Source organism: Myotis nattereri, assembly GCF_964212035.1.
Source record: "Myotis nattereri genome assembly, chromosome: 1".
Lineage (NCBI taxonomy): Eukaryota > Metazoa > Chordata > Mammalia > Chiroptera > Vespertilionidae > Myotis > Myotis nattereri.
The window spans coordinates 144,786,753-144,807,392 of NC_138075.1; the positions used below are offsets into that span (position 1 = coordinate 144,786,753).

Below are 20,640 nucleotides of genomic sequence, written 5' to 3' on the forward strand. Positions count from 1 at the left end.
GAAATCCAATCCAAAAAAGAAGGTAGAGGATTCTTGTTAAACTGACTTAGTTTAAGCAGCCTGGTTCTTGCTAAAACTAGATTTTACAAGGCACAGATGGGCCTGGAGAAGTTTCAGGAGCCTTTCTAAAGTTTTGGTTAAACACAGAATCTTTGTGAGAAGTAATCCAATAGAAAAAGTACAATAAATATGAAGAGGCAATTCATAGAAGAGCAAATCTAATGACCAACATGCTTATAAAAAAAATACTTCAATTCAGTAGTAGTCTGGGAAATGGACATTAAGGTAACAGTAAGATATGACTTTACATTGATCAAATTGTTGTTAGCAATAGGTGTGTAAGATGAAAACACCAATCAAAGACAAGAATATATGAAAAAGGTACTCAAATATTGAAAATCAAGTTTGTGACAACACTTATGGAGTTTGTTTGGCTTCTTGCTTTCAGCATTATGTTTAGGCAATTCATTGATACTGTTACATGCAGTTCATTCATTCCCATTACCATATAACATGTTATTGTGTGAAATACCAGTATTTGCTTATCCATGCTACTGTTGATGAACATTTGGGTAATTTCCATAGTGTGTATACCAGTGTACACCTTCACTGTCAGGATATTGGCATTCTCATGGTCCACATCCATTCTAACAAAGACCCTTTTGAAACCAAGTTTCTGGTATTAAAACCCAGTGTTCTTTTCCTTTTATCTAAATGTTATTTAAAGGTAAGAACTTGGTAGCTATTTTCTCTTATAAATTCCATTATCTTTTCTAAGATTTTTATTCTTTGTTCATTAAGCGAGGTTCCTTTTTTATGCTGGAAAATATATCTGTGCTGAACAGCGTTTAGTAGGGTCAGCAATGTATCAGAGGCCTCGTGTAAATATTCAGCTTCATTGAACCCAGCCTCTTCTATTTTTTCTGCATGGGTGAAAAGAATGGCAGTATAATTCTTCCAAGCATGTCCCAGAAGCTCCTGAAAGAGAGAAGTTAAATGGTTATTTTCCTTGGACTATATTTATCAGAAACGAACAAAGGAGTTTGTTATGGTCCAACATATATAATCAACAAATATCCATGTATATCATTATGTTTCTAAATGTTGATATATGTAATGGGAAGTGAAGAAGGGGTCAGATAATGTAAGCAAATGGAGAGAGAGGTGTGGGCTTTGTAAAAAATGAAGGCTTTATTTTGCCCAGCTGGAGTGGTTCAGTGGTTGAGCTTCAACCCATGAACCAAGAGGTCACTGGTTCGATTCCCAGACACGACACATGCCCAGGTTGTGGGCTCCATCCTAGTAGGCAGTGTGCAGGAAGCAGCCAATCTATGTTTCTCTCTCTCCCTTTCTCCCTCTCTCTCTAAAAATCAAGAAAATATTTTTAAAAATAAATTAAATGGCTTTAGTTCTCTATTTTATTTTACTGTTATAATTTATGTATACACATCCTCAAAACTGCATATTACCAATGCTGCAGCTGATACATAGCTGTCCCCTCTTACTTGTGGTTGCACTTTTTGCAGTTTTGGTTACCCCCAGGCAATCCTGGTCCAAAAAGATCTACACCATTCACTTCACTTCATGTCATCATGTAGGCATTGTATCATGTCACATCATCATCATCAGAAGAAGGGCGAGTACAGTACAATATGATAATTAAGAGAGAAAGAGAGACCACATTCACATTAATTTTTATTACAGTATATTATAATTGTTCTATTTTATTATTGTTCATTTTTACTGTACCTAATTTACAAATTAAATTTTGTCATAGGTATGTATAGGAAAAAATAGTATGTATAGGGTTTGGTATCCTCTATGGTTTCAGGTATTCACTGGGGGTCTTGGAGCATATCCCCCAGGGGTAAGAAGGACTACTGTATTTACATTTACAACATTCAGCAATCATTTATATTTGCCTATCTACCTAAATCTATTAGAACCATTGAATTCCTTTCAGTCAATGTATCCTGGCCAAGGAAATTGCCGTATTTTTGTTGTTGTTATTGTTGTTTAATTGTGTTATTATCATAGCTAAAAATGTTTTTAAGGATTTACAATTACATAATCTGGTTACATGTCATGGAAAAGCTAAGATCAAAATACATTTGGTAATTTGGAACAACTACAAAATGTTGCTGTGATTCTCATCCTCTTCACTTCACATGCCTATAATCAAACACAATTTATCAGATGACTTCCTCTAATGTGTTTGAAAAACACTGAAGAATGGTGTTCCTTTGTTTAGTAATCTGTGGAAGTTGGTTATGTAATAAATTCTTGTTTGATTAGTGAAAATAAGCAGAAGGAACAGCATGTGGCAAATTGTTCATGCAATATGAAAGGCATCTAGAAATAACAATTTAACTTTTTTGAATATTTTCAGTTATATGAAATCATGACAATATGACAGTAAAATAACATTCCTGCCATTCCAAACACTCTCATTATCAAAATATTTCCAAAGCAGCTATAGTTTGTAATAGCCAGAAAAAATAGAAAATGCTTAGGAATAAAAACAGAAGATCTCTAATAATCAGAAGAGGGGAGATCACCTAATATTTATGCCAGATATTATTATAAGCACATGAGCTCTTTTGAAAATGTGCTGTTCTGTGAGAAATACTATAATTATCTCCATTATGATACAGAGAAATTGATGCTTAGAGAATACAAACCCATAGAGAAGTATTAGTACAAACTCTGGTTTAAAAAAAAATCTTGAAAAAATCAAAAGACAATTTGGGAAACTTCAATGTATATAACAAATATAGGACTAGTATTTATAATATGAAAAAATGACTATAGTGAAAGAAGAAAAGGAGAGAGGGAAGGAGGTAAGAAGGAAGGAAGAAAGGAAGGAAGGAGGGAAAAGAGGAGGGAGAGAGGAAGGAAGAATCAGGACATATAAATTTAATGTGAAAATACAGGAATTTTGGGACAATATTTTAAAATTAGAAACATCTTGAGTCCATGGTTACTCCTAATACAGGTTGACTTTTATCAGAGCTATTTATTTACACATCTTTATAACTTGACTATGAGCTCTTTGAAGACAAGGTCTATGTCTTTATATATAAATCAAAGCCTCTAACACATTGTGAACTCTAATATAATATATTTTGAATTAATTTGGAATTTGGACCAGCACCATCATCTCAAATATAAGGTTTAGTGTTTTCTTTATTTATTTAGTCTAAATTTTTGAAGCTTAAACTTTGGTACACATAATTATACTTTCTGGTAAAACTTCTCGTTTGTTCTGTAGTTCATTATCATGGATTTGCCTAAAGGTCCAAAATTTTTCCTCATATCTGTTCAGAATTTGTCTTCACCATAGAATAATTTCTAGTTTAAAAATGCCCTGCTTTCAAGAAAATCTGAATTGAAGTTTCAAGATCAGTACAAGAGAATAATTATTTTTAACAGAAAGATTCTAAAGTTTACATAAGGATTTTTCAAAGTACTACTTTAATTGGCATATTCGTATATGCCTTTTAAAAACATAAATTAGCAAAACTTTGATTAGCCCAACTTTTAAAGAACATAGTTCTTGTGTAAATTTAAGTATACATGTAATGCCAGTAGCACATTTTAACAATGACACAGCAAAATTAGCAGACCTCTTCAGAGTTTGTCATTTATTCAGTACATTTCTCATGGGAGAGGAGTCAGATAAAACAAAATAAAAGCTGGTGTTATGAGTTGAATTGTGTCTCATATATTGAAATTCTAACCTCCAGAACCTCAGAATGTGACTCTATTTGGAAGTGGGGTTCTTGCATTTGTAATTAGTTAACATAAGGCCATATGATGGGCTTCTAATCCATTGTGATTTGGTGTCCTTCTAAACCAGAGAAATTTGGGCAAAGACATGAATATAGGGATTTCACCAGGTGAACATAAGGACAGTCATTCATAAGCCAAAGAGAGACTCCTTGGACAGATCTTTTACTCACAGTCCTTAGAAGGAACTAACCCTGCTAACATCTATTTTAGAATTCCAGCCTCCAGAACTGAGAGAAAAATTTCTGTAGCTTCAGCCACTCAGTCAATGGTACTTAGTTATGGTAGCCCTAGCAAATTAATACAAGTGGCTTAAAAAAATTAATGAGGGAAACCAAGATGGCAGCATAGGTAAACACCGGAAATTGCTGTCTCGAACAACCACTTCAAAAACACAACTAAAAGACAAAACGGACATCATCCAGAACCACAGGAAGGCTGGCTTAGTGGAAATTCTACAACTAGAAGGAAAGAGAAAAGCACACTGAGACTCAGAGGAGGTGCGGAAGTAAAATGCAGAGGTACAGAGGCGCATGCCGAAAGGGCTGGAAGCTGAGGACATGGTTGTCTTTCAATCGGGAGAATAGATTTGTGAGTTCAATATCACTTACGAGTCCATGTATTTAGCTTTTGGGAAGTTTTCACATGTAGCTAATTATTTATGAAAATATATTCATATCCTGAACTGTGAGAGAAATTGTATTTGTGAATAACTGCCAAAAATAGAAGAGAATGGTTGATTTAGCTTATAATCTTTAGATTGATTTTTGGCCAGGAAATAGTTGAATATTTGAAAGTAGTGTCGTTTGGTGTATAGTCAACATGTTAGTGGCCAAAAGTGTTCTCTATGGACCCAGAGAAAGAATAATCACAGTTGATTGATACCTTACTTGAAAATCCAAGAGCAAGATAAGTTGATGTAAGTTATCTGGTGTTAATAATTTAAATAGAGTACTAAGCTAGATGGAAAATTTACAATCAATTGTGAATTTGTTTTGTTTCAGAGTGCTTAATGGGTAGGAGAGTCCATCTAGTCCTTGTGGGACAACTAGTTAGGATATAGACTTTGTTTTCCAGGAATTATATTCATTTCCCAGGACCTCACCAGCCCTGCCCCATTTGTTTGTGGTTGATGAAATCATAGCATCTGGACTTTTTAGGGGGAAACTTTTTAAAAAGCCAACTATTACATCAACTGAGAAAAAAATTATCATGAAAAAGAAGACAATAAGGACCATTTTTTTATATTTTATGCTGTTCTGTTACTCTCACCCCACTTAAAGCACTACATTTTCCTTCTCAAAGAGCCAAAGTTGAATGAAAAGACCTCGTTAGATCAAATTCAGAGAATTGTCAACTTTAGAAATATCTGTCCAAATTGCCTTATTCACAGATGATGATATTGAGGTTGCGTTGTTAATGGCTTGGCCAAAGCAATGTAGCTGATTGTTGGCAGGTCTGGGCTGTAACAAAGGTCCCTGGACTGCCAGGCCCACGTCCTTCCCATGACATTGGGGCTTTTCAGTTTTTCCTTAATAAGCCAGTCAATTTTTCTTCCCATGTTTTCTTTTTTCTAAATTAATAAGGAAGTTCTTATAGTTATAAATCAGGGCCATGTAAATTTGATTTCACTCTTACTTTCTTTTGTAGCCTAGCAAGATAATCCCAAAGGCGGCTACAAAAAATCTCCCAATTTTAGAACAAGACAAATTGCAACAATACAATCAGAATGACCACAGCTAATATTTATTGTATACTTGCCATTTGCTATTGTGAGTATGACATTATCCCAAAAGTACTGCAGCAGACACTATTATCTTTCCCAATCTATCAATAAAGAGATGGAAGGTTAGAGAAGTTACTTGCCCAAGGTCACAAAGCAAGTAAATAACTAAGTAGGAACTTGTGCACAGGTATAACTTACTTCAGAATCCATGTTCTTTACCTCTAAAATGTGTTGCTCATATCTACTAGTTAGTTTGAATGGTACCCATCACAATCTGAGTAGTGATGATAACAATAAAAACAATAACAGTAATACTAATTTTCAGCGAACCTACTGTATAATTCAGGCACAATGCTGAGCATATTGCATTTATCAAATATGAGCCTCAGAACTCTTTAACACAGGTAAAATTATCTCCATTTTATAAATGAGAAACTGAAGCCAAGAAAGTCTTAGTACCATTTATAGCCATATACCCAGAATTATAATAAGGCTTATTTTCCAACTAAATTCCATCAAAAAACCTATGCTGATGATCTTTGCTTAGTATTTTCAGGTCCTGCATTGGCCTTTCTCAGCCTTTTGTATACATATCCACCTATAACATTAACAGTCATGTTCATTCTAAATAAAAATAAATGTTTAAAGCCTGATTATGTACAAAAATAATACATGATACCATGACAGTGGAAAGAATATGGTTGTAGTCAATTCATGGATTCAGTTTCTTACCGTTTGCTGCACGCTAGCACTTTCCTTAAGGTGACTTTACTACATCTGCTCTGATCCATTGTGTGTGTGTGTGTGTGTGTGTGTACGTGTGTGTTTAACATTCAAATGATATTCAAATAATATTTAAAAGAATCATTTTCTTTATTTCCCAAGTTTTGGTAGATGACTCACTGTCATTGCTACCTTTTTACTGTAAATTAAGAAAGGCCTAACATAAATAAAGAAAAAAGGATTATGAAGGGAAATGTTTCAGTTATCACAGCTGGAAGCCTATAATGCATCTGTAAAATATTGGAGCACAAATTGAGATAGACATGTAAAGAGACCACAGGGAGTTACAGGGAAGAAGAGGGCACTTCTCTGGCATTGGCCTTAAGACACCTTCCAGGGCAGGCAACAGTAAAGGCTGATGGCAGATGTTCTGTTTCCCATTTTTCATCAGCCTGAACAATAAAACAATCCAGGGTGTGTCTGCAACGGGAGGACCGTAACAACTCCTTGTGCCTTCCTAACAGCTGCTGGTCCTGTTGAATATTCAGACATTCTGCAGCTGCTCCCAGCCTGTGAGCACATCCAGATGGCTGCCACCAGTATCTGAGTCACCTTCAGGAAGAAGGTCATAAACAATCAGCCTGTGCTTGGGCGACCTTCCACGGAAGATCATGGTGGAAGCCCAAAATAGGGCTGCAATGCCTCCTGGGGGTCGTGGGCCCCTCAGGATTACCAAGTCTCTCTCTCTCTCTCTCTCTCTCTCTCTCTCTCTATTTTTTTTTTAAGAATTGTTGTGAGTTTATTTGAGCCAAACTGTCAACATATGCTTGGAAGCAGAACCTCAGTGAATTGAGAGAATGCTCCGTTACATCTATTTATACATTGTAATCAAAGGAAGGGACGTAGGTGGGTTACATGAAATCCACTGGTGATAGACTAGAGAGGCAGGAGAAAGCAAAGCGGGGAAACCCCTGGGATTGGATACTAAGTCTTGACAGCAGAGTTCTCCTGGGAGAGAATGTATATATTCTTGAAAAAATTATTATAGATCTGAGTTTGGCCCTAGCCCATCTTTAACTTCTGATTGGACATTAACTTAAGGAAGGCAGCCATAAGAGAAGGCCGTATACCAAATACCACTTAAAAAGATAGGAGATAATTATGAATCAAATTTACTTTTATAAAAAAAAATTAGGGGATTGTAATATTCTTCTATATCTCAAAACTGGAAAATAAATCTATTTTCAAAATATATGTCTTTTAAATACCCTTTGTGGCTCAGCATAAGACTAGCATAGAGAATAATTTGAAGACATATGGAGAGAGTCAGGTTAGTTTTGAGAAATATTTGTTTATGCATTTACTGAATTTATTGAATTACACCCATCTATAGCTCAATCTAAATGCTTATTTAATAGCAGCTTTAAATGAACTTTAAAAACTGTTTCATGCCCGACTGGTACGGCTCAGTGATTGAGTGTTGACCTATGAACCAGGAGGTCACGGTTTGATTCAGGTCAGGGCACATGCCCTAGTTGTGGGCTTGATCCCCAGCAGGGAACATACAGGAGACAGCCGATCAATAATTCTCTCATCATTGGTGTTTCTATCTCTCCTTCTTCCTTTCTCTAAAATCAATAAAAACATATTTATTTATTTATTTATTTTAAAATATATTTTATTGATTTTTTTTTAACAGAGAGGAAGGGAGAGGGATAGAGAGTTAGAAACATCAATGGGAGAGAAACATTGATCAGCTGCCTCTTGCACACTCACTACTGGGGATGTGCCCGCAACCAAGGTACATGCCCTTGACCGGAATCGAACCTGGGACCCTTCAGTCCGCAGGCCAACGCTCTACCCACTGAGCCAAACCAGCTAGGGCAATAAAAACAATAGTTTTAAAAAAATTCTGAAAATTACACTGATGGAAAACCACAGGTCCCCCCCCCCCTTAAATTCTCACCAGAAATGGATGCTTTAAATGCAGGTTTTAATAGTTTGGGAGAGGTAGATTGGCTTAGATTCCACAATGTTTCTTAATTGCAATCATCTCTTTTTATTTGCTTTTGTACAGCCCGATCTTGATTTTTCAGGAATTGGATGATGAGGATTATTTTTTATTCTCTTGTCACCCTAATTTTGCCCGCTAGTTTCTTGTGATTACACATATGGACATTTTTTAGAAACATGCACAGTTACTAAAAAGTAAAATGTGTGTCTGTGATTTAAAACAATCTTATGCCTTTACTAGTTACTGGGGAAAAGTCTTCCTTTAAAGCAAAGTGTACTCTCTTTCTAAGTGTAACAGAGCCTATATCAGCATGATCAGAGATGGACCAAAAGAAGAGCAGCATTTATACAAATTTTTCTTGAATAAAAAATGTCTGCTCTCTATTCTCTGTGTACTTTACCTGTGGAGCTTCCAGTAGAGATGAGCTCTCGGAGTTCAGTGACTTCACAAAGCTACTGAGTAATTCTAGTCAAGTCCAGCAGTTAAATTTCAGTAGTCCCAGATCAGAGAATCAATAAATTGAATAGAATGGAGCAGTTCAATGAGCAGTTTCCAGTAATTGTTGATTGTACCTGGGCCTTGCACATATCTATAATAATAAAATCGTAATATGCTAATTAGACCAGGTGACCTTTCAGATGACATTCTGGACAAAGACGTGGCTGAGCGGGCGGAAGCAGAGGCAGCTGCCGTGGCTGCAAGGGCCATGACCTTGCACGAATTTTGTACATCGGGCAACAGCAATCAAGGTTCAACTACAACAAAACTGTGCACACAGCCCACAAAGGGGTGCACCAGAGTGTCCATGGTGCTTGGAGAGACCGAGCCAATGGGCCCTATAGGACACCTACTACACAAGGCCATTCTATCAACTCAATCAGCTCACAGAGAACAGAGAGCTGTGGCCATACCCAGGTCCTCTCCCCTCCCCCAAGACCCTTTCCTAGCCTGGCTGAATAAGCCTCCACCTTAGTAGCTTATAATAAACTAGAGGTCCGGTGCACAAAATTCGTGTATGGGAGGGGGGGTTCCCCTCAGCCTAGCCTACACCCTCTCCAACCCGGGTCCCCTCAGGGGATGTCCCACTGCCAGTTGGGCATCTGTCTCACAATCCTGGACCGCTGGCTCCTAACTTACACTTACCTGCCTGCTGGCCTGATTGCTCCTTACTGCCCCCCTTCCAGCCTGGTCGCCCTCAACTGTCCCCCCCCCCCCCCCCCGGCCTGGTTGCCCCTAACTACCCCCTGCTGCCGGCCTGGTCACCCCTGTCTCCCAGCTGGCCTGGTTACCCCCAGCTGCCCCCCCTGCCAGGCTGGTCTCCCCTAATTGCTGCCTCCCCACCAGCCTGTTTGCCCCTCACTGCCCCCCCTGCCAGCTGGGTCACTCCTAACTGCTCCCCCTGCTGGGGCATGGCAGCAGAAGGGAGCTCTGAGCCCTGGCTGGAGCACGGCAGTGACAGGAGCTCTGGGCCCCGGGTTTGAAGGCCAGCCACACCCCCGATTGCAGGAGACCTAGAGTTCCGCCGCACCCTGGCCAGGGCCCAGAGCCTTCTTCCGCCACTGCGCCCCAGTGGGAGGGAGCTCTTAGCACTGGCTGGAGCACGGTGGTGATAGGGAGCTCTGGGCCCCGGGTTTGAAGGCCGGCCACACTCCCGATCGTGGGAGACCCAGAGTTCCACCATGCCCCGGCCAGGGCCCAGAGCTCCCTCCCACCACTGCACCCCAGCTGGGGCCCAGGGCCCAGTCATTTTGTCATCCCTCACTGCCCCGCCCCCACCGGCCTGGTCGCCCCGTGCAGCCTCTTGTTCTGTCCCCCATTCAGTCATTTAGGTCATGATGGCCCCTGGCTTTTTAAATATTAGGATGAACAAACAAGGACCACAAGGCAAGCGTGGCACATGCCATTCATGTTCCCCCTGAGGTCCCCTTGGTCTCCTCAAGGCTGGAATGGGGCGGTTTCTGACTGACCCTACCGATTACGAGGCAACCAAAGTATCTAAAATTCCTGATTTCTGTCCCGTAACTAGAGTATAGATCTCTCCTGAATATTTACCACGATGTAAGTCTCAGTGGAGTCTCCTTTTCCCCTAGTCATACATTACACTACTTCGGCACTTAATGCATTGCCTTATACTTGTTTATTTGTTTCTTCCAGACTCTAAGCTTTTTTGATGAAAAGTCTCATATATTACTCACCAATCATTATGATCTGTGCCATTATTAATAGTGTTCAATGAATGAGTGAATGAATACCAATTTATTGGTGAACTCTAACTGCTAGTCTCCTAGATTTTATATGGATGCAACTCAGTATTTTAGTTCAGTAGTTCTGAAACTTAACCATTTTTAAGAAATATATGGAGAGAACCAAGATGGCAGCAGAGGTAAATGCTTGTACTTGCTGCCTCCCACAACCACATCAAAATTACAACTAAAATACAGAACAACTATCATCCAGAACCATGGGAATGCTAGCTGAGTGGAAGTACTACAAGTAGAGAAGTAAAGAAGAAAGCACATTGAGACTGGTAGGAGGTGTGGAAGCATGGAAAGGGCTGGTTTGGCACCTGGGTGTGCTGCTTTTTTAATCAGGAGGGAGATCACCTCTTTGGAGGCCACCTGGAGGAGCAAGGAGTTCCAGCCCCAGACCAGACCCCCAGCTTAGGGTCCCATAGCTGGGGAAAGAAATCCCTACAGGCCATAAGAACTACGGACTGTAAAAACCAGTGGATTGGGGCTGAGTGACACACAGGCTGCTGGAGACCCAGCTGCTTCTCTTAAAAGGCCAGCACCGCCCTAGCCAGTGTGGGTCAGTGGATAGAGCATCGGCCTGCGGACTGAAGGGTACCGGGTTTGATTCTGGCCAAGGGCACATGCCCAGGTTGCGGGCTCAGTCTCCAGTGGGGGGCGTGCAGGAGGCAGCCAATCAATGATTCTCTCTCATCACTGATGTTTTTATCTCTCTCTACCTCTTCCTTCCTCTCTAAAATCAATCAATCAATAAATAAAAAAAAAAGGCCAACACCACAAACTGAATTTACAAGCTCCTACTTCCTCTGAACTCCAATGCCGGGTGAGGCTCTGGGGGACCCAGACACATATGGGGAGAAACTGGACTGTCTGGCATTGGGGCAGGAATGTGGGGGCAGCTTTCTTCCAGATGAAGGTGCTCAGAGTGGTTATTGTTCTTGTGCTGGGACCTCCTTGTGCAGGGCTGACTGGTAGCCATTTTTGTTTGCTCTGCCCTAGTGATTCCTTGAGACTCTGCCCTACCCAATTTACAACCCCACCCAATCTGTGTGTAGCAGCTTTTGCATATGAATGGTCTGTCCTTTCTCGGCCTAAAAACCTGTCAAACAAGCTGCAGCTGCATCAGGGAGCTCAAAACCTTTCAATAAAAGTCCCCAAAACCTGCTCCAGCACCAGCCTGCCTTGCTTCACAGCTAGGCCTCATCAGGGCACTTCCAAACCCGATACAAAGAAGTTGAATCTGCAGATTTCTCTGTAGCTTCTGCTGGGTGGCCCCAGGCAGTGGCTGACTTTGCACCTCCCTGGAGACCCAAGAGCCAGTTTACCAGTGGTCAGTTTGAGACCATACCAGATTACAATTCTTCACATCCATAAGTGACACACTCAAGGGGCAGATTCAGTGAGCACCAAAACCCCACTGAAGCAAGTCTTGCTCCATAGGGGTGTCTCCTGCATAGCAGCTCTCCCATAGTTGCAGCCAATTGGCCTGGAGGTCAATTCCTCCCAATAACACCAACAGCAATCAAGGTTCAACTACAACAAAACTGTGCACACAGCCCACAAAGGGGTGCACCAAGAGTGTCCATCTTGGGTGATTGGTGAGACCTAGCCACTGGGCCCTATAGGACACCTACTACACAAGTCCACTCTATCAACTCAAAGAGACTTAGCAGCTACCCAATACATAGAAACAAACATAGGAAAACAACCAAAATGTGGAGACAAAAAAACATGTCACTAATGAAAGAGATGGAAGAAAGCAAACTACTGGATATAGAGTTCAAAACCACAATTATAAGGTTAATCAAGAATCTTCTAGAAACCGCTGAGAAATTTAGTGAGACTTTCAAGGATCTTAGTGAGAATGCCAAAAAAAAAAAAAAAAAAAAATGGGAAAGGACCAGTCAGAAATTAAGCATACACTGACTGAAATAAAGAATAATATACATGGATTCAACAGTAGACTAGAAGATCCTGAGAATCAAATCAATGATTTGAGAAAGCAAAAAACACCCAACCAGAAGAGAAAAAAGAAAAAAGAATCCCAAAAATGAAGATAGTGTAAGGAGCCTCTGGGACAACTTCAAGTGAACCAACATCTGAATTATGGGGGTGCCAGAAGAAGAGAGAGAGCAAGATATTGAAAACCTATTTGAAGAAATAATGACAGAAAATGTCCCCTACCTGGTGAAAGAAATAGACTTACAAGTCCAGGAAGTGCAGAGAACCCCAAACAAAAGGAATCCAAAGAGGACCACACCAAGACACATCATAATTAAAATGCCAAGAGCAAAAGACAAAGAGAGAATCTCAAAAGCAGCAAGAGAAACACAGATAGTTACCTACAAGGGAGTGTCCATATGACTGTCAGCTGATTTCTCAACAGAAACTATGCAGGCCAGAAGGGAGTGGCAAGAAATATTCAAAGTGATGAATAGCAAGAACCTACAACCAAGATTACTCTACCCAGCAAAGCTATCATTCAGAATTGAAGGTCAGATAAAGAGCTTCACAGATAAGAAAAAGCTAAAAGAGTACATCACCACCAAACCAGTATTATATAAAATGCTAAAGTGTATTCTTTAAGAAGAGGAAGAGGAAGAAAAAGGTAAAGATAAAAAATATGAACAACAAAGTGACAATAAATACATATCTATCAACAAGTGAATCTAAAAATCAAATGAATAAAAAATCTGATGAACAGAATTAACTGCTGAATGGAATAGAATCAGAGACATGGAAATGGAACAGACTGATGATTCTCAGAGGGAAGGGAGTGGGGTGGGGGTGTGGGAAGAGATTAGACAAAGATCTTATATGCATGTATGCATTACCTATGAACACAGACAATAGGGTGGTGAGGGTCTGGGGTGGGGTGGGAACTGGGTGGAGGGGAGCTATGGGAGGAAAAAAGAGGGACATCTGTAATAATCTCAACAATAAAGATTAATTTAAAAAAGAAATATATTGAAAGTTTATGCAAGTACAGTTATATAAGCTCCACTTTTGAGATTTTGTTTCAAAGGGGTTTGGATGAATCTGCACTTTCAACAAGGAGCCCCGTTGATTCTGATGGAGAGAGTCTGGGGTCCACATTAACAAGCTTATTCAGCTGTATAGTTCTTAGGGGTTTGAGGCCTAGTTAGCCTCTAAAGTTTAATATCTCTCTTTTTTTTTCAATGCCCTATAACTGACTAAATTCCAGCACTTGTTTTAAATGACTTGTTTTAAATTTGCTTTACACTACTCTTTTAAACAGTTTTTATTCAAATTATAAGAGAAAGTTTATTTATAAAGTCATAGATGTAGAAAAGGTGAGCCAGCTGAGCTGTGTGGGCTCAGAGCATGAGTTACAGAGGCACAAGAAAGGCCCTTGGAGCTTACAGAAAAGAAAGGCAAAGAGAACATGCTTCAGGGAAAGAGAGGGAGAAAGGCATGGGGCATGCTCGAGAGAGAGAGAGAGAGAGAGAGAGAGAGAGAGAGAGAGAGAGAGAGAGAGAGAATGAGAGAGAGAGCGCTGCTTCATAATTGCCTCCATGTATTACCTGGATCATCTGGACTGAGGGAGATGCCTCCTGTCCGCAGAGAGGCACGTCTGCTCTCTGGACCAGCAGTGCAAGATGGAGACCCTCTTGCCCAAAGTGATGTTCCAGGGCCTCTTTCACCTCCTGTTTCACACGTGCCTTGCTCAGCTTGCTGTGCGGATAACCTGGAGTGTCCAGCACCCGGACCTGCAGGGTTACCTCTTGCCCCCCTCGACGCATGAAGCCATGGAGGTGACAACTGCGGCCCAGACTACACTCTCCGGTCACAGAACATGGAGCAAAGCTGCTGTGGAAGTCAGTGCTTCCTAGAAGAATGTTGCCAGCAGAACTTTTTCCACTCTGAGTCATGCCGAAGAGGGCCAAGTTGATGATCATCTTGTTGGAGTCCGTCATGGCTATGAGTAACCAAAAGCTTAGCATAAGCAGGTAGGACTCTATGTTCACCCATCTAAAGCTTCTTACCCGGCCCGAATAATTAGGACATTGTTAATATTAACAATTTTTCTATAGCCTAAAGTAATGCAATGTCCAGAGCACTCCAAGCATTACCTTTAATTTGCTTACTCTCATTCATAGTGACTAAAGGGTGCAGGAGTGATTCACCAAAGTGGACACACCCCAGTGAGGAGGGAAGATTGAAATAATATTAGTAGTTTCCAATGGAAGAGGAGAGAGAAGTCAAATATAGATAAGGAAAGGAAGAGGAAGCAAGAATTATAGGACAATGAGAAAAACAAACAAACCACTAGATGACATAATAATGTAAACCATATTAACTCATCAATGTGGTAAGTGAGTTGGTTTAGGAATGGGTACTGAAGTTCCGAAGTTCAAAGCTAGCAGCAGTATTTGAAAATTATTCACTCTTGGAGGAGAAGTAGAAACACAACAGTGGAAGAAACCCCCCTTCTTGCATTTTAAACAATGCCCCCCACCTTCCCACCTCCCCACCTTCCCACTGCTTGAATACACAAGTGGCATCTGCAAGAAATCATCTTTCCTAACTTCCTGACTGCTTCTCTCCTATGAAACATGAATAATGTTAAAGAAAACCTGTTTCTGTTTACTTTTGTTGCAACCAGGTGACATCCTGATGAAAATGAGAATGACTTATAATTTCTGTTAGAATATCCTATATAATAAAAGCCTAATATGCTGTGTCCGATCGTCCAGTGACCGGTCGACTGTTCAACCAATCAAAGCATAATATGCTAAAGATATGCTAAGACCGCTGACCCACTTGCTATGACGTGCACTGACCACCATGAGGCAGATGCTCCAACCAGTAGGTTAGCTTGCTGCTGGGGTCCAGCTGATCGGCACTGAGCGAGATGGGTTGGACATGCCCTGGAGCCCTCCCATGGTCCCTCCCCAGCTGGCCAACCTCTCGCTCCCCTCCCCTGCCCAATCGTGCACTGGTGGGTTCCTCAGCCTGGCCTGCACCCTCTTGAAATCTGGGACCCCTTGGGGGATGTCAGAGAGCCGGTTTCAACAGATCCCACAGGACACCAGACACAGGGCTCACCCAGAGGGGCCCCACCTGTGCAGGAATTCGTGCACGGGGCCTCTAGTAATTAATAAATCATTTCCATGGCTCACCATGGTAAAGCATTGACTTCTCAATAAAAAAGTAAAGTCCAGCCCTGCCAGTGTGGCTCAGTGGTTGAGCGCTCACCTATGAACCAGGAGGTCACAGTTCAATTCCAGATCAGGGCACATGCCTGGGCTGGGGGCTTGATCCCCAACAGAGGGCATGCAGAAGGCTGCTGATCAATGATTCTCTCGTATCATTGATGTTTCTATCTCTCCCTCCCTCTCCCTTCCTCTCTGAAATAAATAAAAACATATTAAAAAATAAGAAGAAAGTAAAGTCCAACAGATTGTGCAGTTCAGTTAGGAGGAAGAACCTTGGGAGACTCTATTCCATTTACAACTCCCCTAAATTGTAGTTTATCTTTTATGCAGAACAGAAGCCCCTAATAGCATTACAGAGTCATCTTTCATTTTCATTAGATCAATGAGGCAGTGCTATTGGCCAAGTACCAAAAGTGCTCAACTACCGATTCAGAAATAGACATTTTAAACTGCATATTTATTATTTTTGTTTATAAGTTTTATTTTTATTATACAGTTTCTGTATTATATATAGAGAAAGTACCTCTGGCCTTTCTTGTCCTCTAATGCCCCTCACCCTAGTCTACCCAGACCCTAACATTAACACCGTGAAGGAACCTCACACCTCCATACCAAAACACTAATTTTTGGGGTCCCTCAAAGTGACCCCAGCTCACACAGATCATTCAGCTGTGTTGGCTGGAATTTAATCAGTCAGATTATTTTTTTACTCCTGAATCAGATGTGTGATTTAAAAAATAATATCTATGAAATCCCAAACAATTTGCTATATATATCACGTACCTTTTCCAATGTTAAAAATTCTTTTTCTACAAAGACTTCCCTTGAGCTGGTACAGGTGTTCTTTGGTATGAACTTTAGACTTTTAACATTATTATTGTACCACGCTGGGACTGATACTGTATGTAATTTATTTAGTAGTTAATCTGTTACTAGGATCCTCTCTATAAATGATTAATTGTCTTTATCAGCACTGAGTTTTTCTGTCACCTGACAGACCTGTAATTTCAATAGGTACTTTCTGAAACTTCTATAGCTAGAATTAAATTCTTTGTTTTAGGACATTGTTAATATTAACAATTTTTCTATAGCCTAAAGTAATGCAATGTCTAGTTTCTGTTTAACACAAACTAGACATTAAAAACAGAATGTCTAGACAGAAACTAGACATTCAAAAGGCACAGCTATATTTTTTCCATTGTAAGTAATGAATACCATTACTTTATGAAAATTGCAATAAATTGATATGTAATATATATGAAATAAATAAGCACTGACTTCATAACAGTATTAAGTTCATAAATTCAAAAATTCTTTAGGGAAACTCTTGGCTAGATCCATATAATTGAAATTTATTCTTCTATTTTAATTAATACAGTCACTAGCATGATTATATTAACACATGCTGTTTTCATGTCAATTAATGATAGTCAATGAGTATAATTTACTATAACTTGAAGACAAATACATTTTTATTAAAATGGGGGTTTTATTTCATTACTGAACGATTACATTTGATTTTCCCACTTCTTAGTATATAACCCATACTTTTCCAAGATACTTTCTTGTGTGTAAGAGGTAAAACCTTTTTTTATTTTTTTAAAATATATTTCATTGATTTTTTACAGAGAGGAAGGGAGAGGGATAGAGAGTTAGAAACATCGATGAGAGAGAAACATCAATCAGCTGCCTCCTGCACACTCCCTAGTGGGTATGTGCACACAACCAAGGTACATGCCCTTGACCGGAATCGAACCTGGGACGCTTGAGTCCGCAGGCCGATGCTCTATCCACTGAGCCAAACTGGATAGGGCAAGAGGTAAAACCTTTATGTGGTTATATTCTGGTTCAGCTCCTCCTGTACTCCTCAAACACTCTGTGAAACATGTATTTCTGCATGGAGGAATCACGCAGGCATCTGGAACGCCTTATGATTTCATGGGCAGAAAGCTAAAGTCTTCTTCCTGTGTGAATATGACAAGGAAAACGTGAACTGGATTCATTCATCTGACAAGCACATTTGGCTTTTCTTGAATGAAGTAGGAAGAACCTCCCCCAGGTGGCAGTAGCAGCCTGTTTCCTAAGAAGTAATTTTGAACTAGAATTTATTTTCATTTTCTTCCTGAAACCATAAACTGACATTCTCCAATGAGGTGATCTACGTCAACACATAGGACTTGTGTGGAAGGTCTTTTAAATAAAGGCAAGACTGAGCCTTCTTTCCCATGTTCATTACAAAAAGTGGCACACATACAAGGTTCTTAGCTTTTAAACTTTCTTCCACTTTGAAAACACAGTTTAAATCATTTATTGAATGCAACATTTGACTGTTTAAAGAAAATTTCAGAGTTTCTATGTATGGTTAAAAATACAAATAATTTTCAAGACATTTAATGGAGATTTCATACCTGAGCCCACTTAGAGGTCATATAGGAGAGTAATCTATACTAATAAAAGAGTAATATGCTAATTAGACCAGACATCTTCTGGACATCCTTCTGGATGTCCTTCCAGACAAAGCCAGGGTGGCAGGGCCGAGGCAGAGGCGGATAGGGGTAACCAGGCCGGCAGGGGAGGGCAGTTAGAGGTGACCAAGCAGGCAGGGGAAAGCAGTTGGGGTGACCAGGCCAGCAGGGGAGGGCAGTTATGGGGGACCAGACAGGCAGGCAGGTGAGTGGTTAGGAGCCAGCAATTCTGGATAGCAAAAGGGATGTAGTCAGTGAACCATCCCTTGAGGGGTCCCAGAATGGAGAGGGTGCAGACCTGGTTGAGGAACCTGCCCCCCACCCCATGCATGAATTTTGTGCCCTGGGCCTCTAGTCTATACTAATAAAAGGGTAATATGCTAATTAGACTGTGTCGACCAGACAGGACATCTTCCAGTTGTCCAGTTCTCGTTCCAGAAAAGCCATGGTGGCGGGGGCCCGAGGCAGAGGTGGTTAGGGGCGATCAGGCCAGCAGGTAGAGTGGTTAGGGGTGATCAGGCAGGCAGGCAGGTGAGTGGTTGGGAACCAGTGGTCCCGGATTATGAGTCAGATATCCCCCCTCCCCCTGAGAGGTCCCAGATTGGAGAGGTTGCAGGCTGGGCTGAGGGACCCTCCCCACATGCACAAATTTTGTGCACCCGGCCTCCAGTGTGTTAATATTAGATGATATTAAATGATTGGTGTTAATTATTTTTGAATTAGGGTGAAAAAACAACTTGGAAAAATCACCTCATTCTTTTCAGTCTCTTGGTTAAATATAATGTAGCAGGGATAAAACTGTATAACTTTAACAGCTGGCTCCAGGATTCTCTGAGAAAGGGAACCACCTCTGTTTGAGGATAGTTTGATTAACTATTATGGGGATCCTGAGAACATGAACCAAACTCATATAAAGTGATAGGTAAACTGTTGGGGATGAGGGAAGGGCCAAGAAAAGTGTAGGAAAGATTATATGGGTATATAGAGGTGGGAGGGAGGGAGAAAAGGAGGAAGAAAGGAGGGAGAGAGGGAGGGAAGGAGGAAGAGAGAGGAGCCAGAAGTGGAGGAAAAGGGTGAGGAGGAAAAGCGTGAGGAGGAGAGAGGGGTAGGGGGAGGAAGAGGAGGAAGAAAAGGAAGAGGAGGAAATCTCTCACTTGTGGAAATTGCTAAGGGACTATTTTAGAGCTATTTTATTTAAATAGTTCTTAACTTAGGGCAATTTGATTTAAAGATTCACAGTCTTAGATAAATTCCAATTTACATTGGCTTGAACTGTGAACCCATTGCTAGTATGTTAGCTTTTCATAACAAAGAAGACCCTTAGAGTAATAACCAGAATCTTTATTTATGATGTCTAAATGACCTTATCCTTGGCCAATACTGCTCCAAGTCAAGAGGAACACCGATAAGGTAGTTAAAGTTGGTGATAATTTGATTGACTCAGTTTGAGGAGGTTTTAGAATAAGACATCAGATCTCAGCTTTCAAAACATTTTAGAGAACAGTGGTCATCAGATTAAACTTGGGGACAAATGATCCTAATTTGAACACAGTCTAACGGCTCTTGGAGCAATGAAGAATGCCCATGTCTGGGCAGAAATATTGATGGGAATAGGAGGCTTTGGTCCAAACTCGGTTGGTTTCATATTTTAAAGTCTCTACTACTCCCATCACCACACAGGAACACTTATGTTTTTTGTTGATGTTGTGGCTGTTGATTTTCGTTTGTTTGCTTTTTTTTGTTTTCCTTCTGAGTATTTCTAATTAGCTTTTTAGAATTATAGATGAAATATGCACACTTCAAAGCATTTAGGAAATTCAGAAAAGAACAGAGAGGAAAATAGAAGCATTTTAAATCTTTAATACTTAGGGCCCATGGGGCAATGGCTCCTCTTAGGGACTGAGAAAGTGAGTACATTTCTTTTTCCAAACTACCCATTTCCTCCCCCTATTTACTGCCCTTCCTTAAAAATCACTACAGTAATGAGAGGCATTACTAATGGGATTATGTTTAGTATGTGAACTGTGTGAGTCAAGAGTAATTGTTGGCAATCAGGATATGGTATTTTGCTATGCTACTGCATTTAATTTTCTAAGATTTATTTATAATTTTAGCAACATTATTAATAGTATACTGGATTATAGCTTTCTATTTTTATCCTATATTTATCAGGTTTTCAGGACTACACTAACTTCTTATCATGAATTAAGAAATTTCTTTCTTTTATGATGCTCTGCAATAATTTAGATATCTTGGCAATTATATATTCCTGGAAGGTTTGAAGAAATTTTCGGGAGAACAGCTAGGCCCAAAACCTTTCTGGAAGTCATTCTTGAACAACTTAAAAAATTTCTGTCATGGTAATTTGACTCTTCTTGTGTCAATATTGGTGATTTATAGTATAATCAATATATATTTTACCCAGATTTAAAAATGTTAAAGTATAATCACCTCTATTTCTGGTTTTAGATTCCCCTTCTTGTTCTGAAATGCT

General features: G+C 40.1%; 1 protein-coding gene across 1 annotated transcript; it reads right to left on the reverse strand.

The window, feature by feature from the left end:
* Window positions 1-717: 717 nt before the first annotated feature.
* On the reverse strand, window positions 718-14,466 carry GIMD1 (GIMAP family P-loop NTPase domain containing 1; the record flags this gene model as incomplete). Its single annotated transcript, XM_081112291.1, has 2 exons — window positions 718-978; window positions 14,047-14,466. The coding sequence occupies 2 exons, from the start codon at window positions 14,464-14,466 to the stop codon at window positions 718-720; spliced, it is 681 nt and encodes a 226-aa protein (XP_080968417.1).
* Between the last annotated feature and the right edge of the window lie 6,174 nt (window positions 14,467-20,640).